This window comes from Mandrillus leucophaeus, unplaced genomic scaffold, assembly GCF_000951045.1.
Source record: "Mandrillus leucophaeus isolate KB7577 unplaced genomic scaffold, Mleu.le_1.0 Scaffold4, whole genome shotgun sequence".
Lineage (NCBI taxonomy): Eukaryota > Metazoa > Chordata > Mammalia > Primates > Cercopithecidae > Mandrillus > Mandrillus leucophaeus.
Window position 1 is genome coordinate 4,113,624 of NW_012104253.1, and position 9,048 is coordinate 4,122,671.

Here is a 9,048-nt window from a genome sequence, read left to right on the forward strand (position 1 = left end):
GCCCTCGTGTCTCGGAACTCAGTTAACCCAGCCATGCCCTCCCCAATCTAGAATGCCACTCAGAGCCTGGAAATGCTCAGAAGAGGAGCCCTGGCATAGGTCCACGTGACGCCCTCCCCAGTATGAATCCCCGTTTCATGTACTCTAAAACCTCACCCACATTTTTTGGCCTCAGTGGTATCTGCTGACCTCCCAGGTCTACACAGGCAGACCCTCAGTATTCCCCAGAGATAGGCTTCTGTAGCTCTTCAACTTGAGATGAGCTGCCCATCAAGCATGGAACTGGTCTGAGGTGTGGTGAGGGGCTGTGGCCTCTGTCTGTGGCCTGTCTGTGATGGGCCCAGCTGGCTCCCCCTTCTTTAGCTCTCATCTCAGGACAGGTCTGCCCACCTCGTCCCTCAGCCCAGAAACCAGGGAACCACCCCTGACACCAGCTTTTTATAACAGTCAGCCTGGTCAGTTCTACCTCTAAATCTGGGTACCCGCCTGTCTTTTTTGTCTTTACTTTTGACACCTTCCTGCATGCCCCCATCATCTCTTCCTGGACTGTCAGAGTCTCCTAACTGGCCTAGCCATGATCATTTTCACCTCACCAGCTGCCCCCAGCAGCCAGCGTCCCATCTCCTAGAAACAGAACGCGGACCAAGCCACCCGCTCGCAGGGGGTGTCGGCGGGAGGAGTGTCTGTGAAAGTGCTGCCAAACAGGGGCTTTCCGTCCACGTTTATTTCCCTCCTGTCCTCCACTACTGGCAGAGAGACTCAACTGCATGCCCTCAGAGGCAGGAGACAACCAACATGAAAAGAAACCTGGCAAGGGCATTGTCATGGTCAGCTCCACCCAGGAGCCATCACTAAGGTGGATTTCAAAGAGCAACCTGATTGATCCCTGCTGAGCTATGCAAAGCATGTGTGTTCTCGGGAGGGCCTTGGCTCTCCCACCAGCATCTGGCATCTCGCTGGCTCCTGGCAATACTGGCCTTTTCCTGTTCTCAGACAGAAAGGTACTTCCCCTCAGCGTGGTCTAGGACTCAGGGAGAGCATTCATATTTTCTTTTCCAAAACGATTTCTATTTCTCTGTGGCCCATCCTCCCCTCTGAGTGCTCTGAGGTGGAACCCGATGCCCTGCACCAGGAGGCTCCCTCTTCCAGCCAGACCTTTGGTCCATTTCCTCCCCACCTAGCTCTCCAGGCACAGGGGGCGTCAGCCTTCCCAGCTTTACCTTAACTCTGCCCACTGTCCCTCTTACAGCACAGGACGTCCTCATCCTTCCGCGAGCCCTCCCGGCCTCTCCCCCACGGGGCCCTCCTGGCCTCTCCCCCCGCGGGGCCCTCCCGGCCTCTCCCCTGCGGAGCCCTTCACCTCTGTGTGACCGCTGTCAGCCCCGCACACCTGGACTCACTCACAGGAAACTGCTCAGAAGCCTGCCTCCTGTCTTGGCGATTTACACACGCTGAGGCCCGTGCTGTGGATCCACCTTGCTGTTCCCTGACACATGCAGAGCCTCCCCTCCCTGCCATCTGTGATGCACGCAAAGAGGCCCTTGGCAGGAAACCCAGGCTGTGTCCCTGCCATGAAGTGCCACACCAGCTGCCTGCACCTGTGGGCCTCTGTCATCTCGCGTCATCCTCATGGAGCCACGGGAAGGTAATGAGAGGAACTAGGACTGCAGTGTGAAGACCCTGGGCACACACAGAGTTCTCACTTGGGTCAGCCAATTGGAAGGCAGCTGGGAGGGCCAGGAGAAGGCGACAAAGTGGCAGGGGGTGGAGGTTGGGTTACCAAGGGAACAGGGTCCCTGCTGCAGCTTCCTCTATTCTGGCAGGAGAGGCCTGCTCCTGTGCCCTCTGGTGCCTAGGTGAGCCACGATATTGGTAGTCCAAGGTGAGCACAATTCCTGATGCCAAGTCATATTTTAAAATAAAATCCAAGCTTTGCATCCCTTTTGAGAAACACCTGGATGATCTCCCCACCTGCTCGGGTTTCATCTGGGGAACAGCAGAGAGCCACAATGGCAGGCTGCAGCCACACCTGCTGCAGCGAGCAGGCACACATGGCCAGGTCTCAGGCCCTAGAGTCCAGCCGGGATGTAGATGGAACTGCTCTCTCTCCGTCACTCAGGGCAATGGCCTCTGGGCTCCTACCCTTCATAACTCCTCCTGAGTCCTCCATAATGAATCCCGGAGGATGGGGCGCCTTCACCACACATTCACCAGAGTGTCCTCTGCAAACTCGACCACTGTAGCCACATCTTATTTCTGTTAGGATCTTAAGAGCAAGGACTGTTCTTTTTCCTGCGTTTATCTTTGAAATTGTCTCCAAATTTATCTCTGCTCAGGACAGGGCTAGTACATGATAGATGCTTCAGGAAATACTTGCTGAGCTAAAATGAAGGATTTGGAGTTTAGAGGACTCCTGTGGGCTTGCTGCTTCACACTAAGCCCTTGGGAAGGGTAAACTTAAGTAACAGTTTCCCCTGCTTGGCCAAACCCAGGGAACAAAGATTCTGGGGTCAAGCAAGGATTCTGTGTGCAGCACCGGGGGCCAGGAGCTTCCCACGAGGCACAACAAGCCTCGGGAGGTGTGGAGACCTACCTCTTGGCCAGCAGTTTGTTCATTTCCTCCATGAGGCCTCCTCCGCCACCCCCACTGCTTGCCCGGTTGGCATCGGACTTTGAGGTCCCACTGGGACTGGAGCCTCCAGATGCATCTTCTGGCTGAGGAAAAAGGAGGCCACGTTTTAGATTCTGCTGCTGATGGCAGAACAGGGAGCAGCAACTACGTGAGGGGATGCAGGCGACTATGTGCGTGTGAATCCTATGGCAGTAGCACTGCAAGGGGCCTCAGGGGCCATCTAGTCCATTATTCCCCAACCCCACAGGGGAGAAAACCAGAATCAACGGAGGGACAAGGACCAGCCCAGGTCACACAGGTCGCAGACACGCCCCAGCCTGCAGGCTCATGGTCAGTGTCTTTGCCAAGACCAGCCATGACACATGGCGGGAGGGAGGGAGGGGAGAAGAGACTGTTCTGTGGGAAGGAAACGCAATGTAAGCCAAAGGTCTGTATCAGAGCTATTCTTACAAGCACAGTTCCAGAACATATGAGCAAGGGTTAGGGAAGAAACAGCCAGGTGGACCTAGTTGCCAGGATACAGCTTTGTACAGTGGAAAGGGCAATGGACTTAGATTCAGGAGACCCAGGCTTGAGTCCAAAATCTGCTATTTATAAACGGTGTGACTTGCGCAAATTATTCAGCTTTTGTGCTTCCACTTCCTCATCTCTAAAGCGGGACATATTTCTGGCCCCACGTATGAAGGTCAATGTGAGGCTCAATGGCTAACTAAAGCACCTCATAATTTCAAATTGCTGTCCCATGTGATTTCTTATTTGAGAAAAAGGGGCCAAGGGCCAGCTAGCTTTGGGCAGGGAGGCAGTTTGCTCAGCGTCTCACAGACGGGGGAAGGAATACAATCACTTTGCAGACGGCATAAGCGTCCCTCGGTCCCATTCCCGCCCCGCACACAGGAGGTCTTACCCGTTGGACTCTTCTCAGCTTGGCCCCAGCTATGGCAGCGGCCAGTCCTGACATGGAGCTCTCGTCGTGGCTGGACCCCTGGGCTCCTCCAGCTGGCAGTGGGGGTGGGGGAGGTGGGGTAGCCCCTGTGGGTGGAGGTGGGACTGGGGGTGGGGGTGGCGGTGGAGGCCCACTACATGAGATGGGGGCGCTGGCTGCAGATGAGGGATGCCCTGGTGGGAGGATGGGCCCTGAAACGCAACAGTGAGGCTCAGCCAGCTCCAGCACCCAGCTGGGGGCTAAGCCTGCTGCTCTCAGCTCAGGTTTCCCAGAGGAAGGACAGAGGGCAGGCTGCTCCTCAGAGGGATGAGGAACAGCTAGCTCCAGGCCTGCTTCATCCAGGAAGCCCCCATGGGATGAACTTGGCTCTGGCACAATTATTCCCTATTCTGGTGTCCTCAGTACTCCGGGGCCTGGCTGGACCCACAGTGTCCTCTATTTGCTTAACATTCCTTGAGCCCAGGCAATTTCCTCTTGCTCCAATCATGTTTTTCCAGGGGGAGAGGAAGCTGGCTGGTTACAGTTTGTGCCTCTTCTCTTCTCTGCTCCTTCTAAGCACCTAGCATCCCCTAGGCAGAAGCTAGTCACCAAGATCCAACTGTGACTGACACTTGGTCTTTGGAGGCCGTGGCAGGTACTGTGGGTCCCAGGGCCAACTGGGGGCGTGGGTCAGGGCGCAATGCTGAGTGCTGGGCTCCAGCATCATCCATCCAGCCCCCTCCGCCAGTGCTGCCTGAGCCTGTTTTGTGCCAGGCAATGTGCTAGGTGCTGGGTATGGTGCCGGGGAAAACCAGCCACAAGCTCTCTGCTCAGGGTGCTCACAGCCTGTGAGGAACAGTCAACGAATTGCATGGGTGAATGCAGATGGAGGACTGTGGCAAGCTGACAAGTGTTACCAAGGGCAGGCACACGGCACCATGTTGGTATACAAAGAGGCACCCCAGCCTGGCCAGAAGTTCACGGAAGACTTCCTCACAGAAGTAACTGTGAAGCTGGGACATGACTGGAGAGCAGGGGTTCAGTTAGGTGAAGAGGCGGACGCAAAATGTGAGGAAGGAGGAAAAGGATGGAAAGTGCTTGAGGCACTAGAGGGAGAGAGGGCGGGCACAGGCTGTTCCAAGAGTGATGGGGAAGGCACGACATGATGACAGTGTCAGACCTGCATCAGAAATGCAGAGTGGCTGGTGGGGGGGCAGGAAACCTGCAGCAGTTAGGTGGGGGTGATGGGGTCAGTCAGCATCTCATGAGCAGGGCGCTCCTGTAACCAGTAAGGGCTCGAGTTTCTCATCAGTAAACAGGATAATAGTCACCTGCTCACTTCAATAAGGTGTTTGAGAAAATGAAACAAGACAAAGAACATGAAAGCACTTGGTAAATTATCTAGTCCTTTGCCTATCAGTGAACACGACAATTTCTGGAAAACCCTTGTCCTTCTCCTTTAATGTGCTAAGCTCCACCAAACGTCCCAGACGGACGCGTGGCAGCACCTCCTGTGGGAAGTCTTCCCTGACCCAGGGTGGGCCTTCAGCACCTGCTCGTCACTTGCCACAGTGTGCGCCATGTGACACGGCAAGGGTGGGTTCGCTGTCTCCTTGACTGGACAGTGGGCTCCCTGAGGGCAGGAACTGCATCTGCAGTCGTAGTCATGTCCCCAGCCCTTAGCACGGTGCCTGAGACACGGGAAGTGCTGGCTGAATGTCCACTCCGGAGGAGGTTGGTGGGCAGTGGCCAGACCCAGCTGAGCAGACTCCCCAAGCCTCTGCTCTGCTCTCTTTGCTACCCTCACCATCTGAAGTGGCGGTCGCACTTTGAGACCTAGGCTCCCCATAGCTACTCACACAGCGCCCCGTGTGTCCCTGGGCCTCATCTATGTGGAGGGGCTACCACCCGGCACCAGCATGGGAGTCAGCCCTAGGGGAGGAGGGCTCTCACCTGTGGCCGAGGTTCTTCTTTCTAGAGATTCCTGACGCTGCTGCTGGTGCTGCTCCATCACTTGTCTGAAAAGCAACCACAGCGGGGCAGTCTGACTTCTCCACACTGGAGAGCACACTTGGTGCCTGCGCTGCGCCCACAGGCTCCGGCTTCAGAGTCAGGTTTCGCCAGTGCTCCACAAGCACCACGGTGTGCCACAGCTGCCTCTACTTAACAGGAGGGGGATGTGGCTGGGTCCAGCTCCCGAAATGGGAGCACCGGCTCTCTCCTGAGTCTCAGGCACACTGAACACAGAGCTCCTCATGGAAGGCCAACGTGATTCCACTCCTCAGAGTGACCAAGCTCTTCCCTGGGCTAGATGGGCACATCTGGCTTTTGGGGGCCTGTGGCCTCAAAAGACCCAGTCTCAGGAACGCCTATTCTTAGGACCTGGCCAAGCTTCCTGGCACAGTTCTCAGGTGTGTTAGTTGCCAGCAGAAATGGACACAAAGCCTACACTTCTCATTTTCTTTACCACAGACCGGCCACAGCCCGCTTTCGTCTAGGGGGCCGTTTGGTATGCTGTGGCACACTGCTACGTGCACCACAGTGGGAACTCACATCCCAGTTCCTTATGGCAGAGTGGCCTCAGGGTGCTCTTAAAAGCAAGATGAATGAGGACACTGAGCCCCAGATACATCCACAGAATCCAGGGACCGACTTCTGGAGTGAGAGGCACCTTAAGAAATCATGCAGGCCACAGACAGCATCAAGAGCTCAGCTGGTGTGGTGCAAACTGAACACCTGCTATGGAAACACAGGGTTAAGGACTGCTCTGAAGGCAGCTCTGGGCTTGGTGGGAGTCCCAGAAACATCTATTTCATGGGGTTCTTGTAGGGTATATGCCTTAACTAAAACATTATGGAATGCCCGGGTGCAGTGGCTCACACCTATAATCACAGCACTTTGGGAGGGTGAGGCGGGCGGATCAGGAGGTCAGGAGTTTGAGACCAGTCTGACCAACATGGTGAAACCCCGTCTCTACTAAAAATACAAAAATGAGCTGGGTGTGGTGGCGTGCGCCTGTAATCCCAGATACTCAGGGGGCTGAGGCAGGAGAATCTCTTGAACCCAGGAGGCAGAGGTTGCAGTGAGCCAAGATCACGCCACTGCACTCCAGCCTAGGTGACAGAGCAAGACTCCATCTCAAAAAAAAAAAAAGAAAAGCCCCTTTTAGCATTAAGGTCTGAAAAGCTCCCAGCAGCATCTATATTAGTGTCTCAAACTGCTGAAACCTCCCCAGCAGGAGCCACACACCTAGAAAACCATGGTAAAATGACGATGTGTGAAAAATATTCATTCCGTCTGAACCTATGATACTGTTTGGATGCTTGGAGTCTCTGCCTCACTAAGTCTTGCCCCTGTCCGCCTCCAATAAAGTGGCATGGGACAAGCGAGAGTCTCCCCTGCCGTGTGTGTGTTCCTGCCTTGAGGCAGGTGGGTGTGGGTGTGTCTTTGTGTGTGATTCCGTCTTGGGGCAGGTGTGTGTGTGTGTGTGTGTGGGGTCCCACCTTGGGCAGGTATTTGTGTGTAGTCCTGCCTTGGGGCAGGTGTGTGCTTGTGTGTGTGTGGTCTCGTCTTGGGGCAGGTGTGTGTGTGTGTGTGTGTGTGTCTGTCTCTGGTGCAGGTATTTGTGTGTAGTCCTGCCTTGGGGCAGGTGTGTGTGTGTGTGTGTGTGTGTCTGTCTCTGGTCCTGCCTTGGGGCAAGTGTATGTGTTTGTGGGTATGTCCCCTGCTGTTTTTTTTTTTTTGAGATGGAGTCTTGCTCTGTCGCCCAGGCTGGAGTGCAGTGGCCGGATCTCAGCTCACTGCAAGCTCCGCCTCCCAGGTTCACGCCATTCTCCTGCCTCAGCCTCCCGAGTAGCTGGGACTACAGGCGCCCGCCACCTCGCCCGGCTAATTTTTTGTATTTTTAGTAGAGACAGGGTTTCACCGTGTTAGCCAGGATGGTCTCGATCTCCTGACCTTGTGATCCACCCATCTCGGCCTCCCAAAGTGCTGGGATTACAGGCTTGAGCCACCGTGCCCGGCTGCTGTCCCCTGCTGTTCACACCCCGACCGCCAAGCGGTGCTCCCATTCCCAGCCGGCCAGTGACCCCACACAGCTTGGTTTGGGCCCTGGGGTACAGAATTCAGCACTGTGGGTGTTGAAGCAGTTTCGAGAGAAATGAAGGACCCATTTAGCGGCCATCCACTCCTGTACGCTTACACCTGGCATCTGGTGGCTCATTCCTTCACGCCTTTTTGTGGGTAGGGCTGGCCTTGGGTCCTGCCAGGGAGCTGCAGCTGGAGTGAGACCTGCCTGCCAGTCTGGGTTCTGCCTGACTCCCTGGTTACTCTGGGCAAGTCACTTCCATTCTCTGGGCTTCAGCTGGCTCATGGGGACAACAGTAAGAAAAGCCCTGAGGGTGAGTGGATGAGACAGGCAGAGCAAAGCCAACACCATCTTCAAATTGGGAAACTGAGGCTTGGAGAGGAACTTGCCCAAGGCTGCAAGGCATTCATTTCTCAGTCTCAGGAAAAGGCCAGAGGAGAGGAGGTCTTGGGATAAGCCCCATGCCATTTGGTGAGAGGGGGAGGTGGGGGCAGACGCCGGCTTTCCTGACTCCTGGTCCAGGACTGGACTCGAGCGCAGCCACAGAGAGTTGCAGCTTGACTCCCTGTCTGACAAAGCTGAGTGAGGAAGGCCTGGGCCGGGCCCTACCTCCCTTGACACAGAAGCGGCGAGGACCCATCGCTGAGAGGGCAGACCTAGGTTCAATGTGACCTTGGGAGGCTGCTCCATGGGGACCCACCATGACTGTAATTTCAGGACAACAGCCTTGGCCCTTCCTCTTCCCCTCATGCTAACACTTTAGAAGCTCCATGGGGTGAGAGTGTCATGGGGTGAGAGGGTTCATTCCTATGGTCCCTAGCCCCATCCCATGGGAGCGACTACCCCCCAGGTTGAATCCCTCATGCCTGGACTGTCTCCTGCTACGTTGGGGAAGAGGAAGTGAGGCGACAATGGAGAGCACTTGGGCTCTGCTGGGTCACCCTGAGAGCCATCCCGCTGGAGGTCAGTAGCACTCTCTATAGAATGCCAGACTCCCACGGTCATTCCTGGTCTTGGTGTCCGGGACTAGCGGCTGTGCATTGGCCCCCTCTTTCTTCCTGGTCTGGCCTGCACCCTGCACCCTCCTGCAGCGTATGCCTCTAGGAGTCCTGGCCCTGGCTGCTGGTACATCCTCACCCATTGAAGGCACCCCTGGCCACCCAGCCTGGCCCCTGTGGGTGCTGGGTTACCTTCTCTGGATGTCCATCTCATCAGGAGAGGGGCCATTCTGCACCTGACGCTGGCTGGAGGGGCCTGTGGGCAGAGAAGCACAGAAACAGAGTGGTTAGAGGAAGAAAGGCCCCAACAAACCCACCTGGAGCGCTCTCTATCTGTGCCCACCTCCTGGCTGCAGAAGAGACATCTTTAAGAATCTTTTTTTTTTTTTTTTTTTTTGAGACGGAGTCT

At 55.7% G+C, this 9,048-nt stretch overlaps 1 protein-coding gene across 1 annotated transcript in view; it reads right to left on the bottom strand.

Annotated features, from left to right (window-relative positions):
• EVL (Enah/Vasp-like) overlaps positions 1-9,048 on the bottom strand; it is an 85,615-nt gene that overhangs the window by 11,887 nt on the left and 64,680 nt on the right. The window contains exons 4-7 of the mRNA XM_011991645.1: positions 8,832-8,895; positions 5,508-5,572; positions 3,537-3,766; positions 2,594-2,715 (exon numbers count right to left, since the gene is read on the bottom strand). Of these exons, the coding sequence (XP_011847035.1) occupies positions 2,594-2,715; positions 3,537-3,766; positions 5,508-5,572; positions 8,832-8,895 (481 nt within the window). The remainder of the gene's footprint in view (positions 1-2,593; positions 2,716-3,536; positions 3,767-5,507; positions 5,573-8,831; positions 8,896-9,048) is intronic.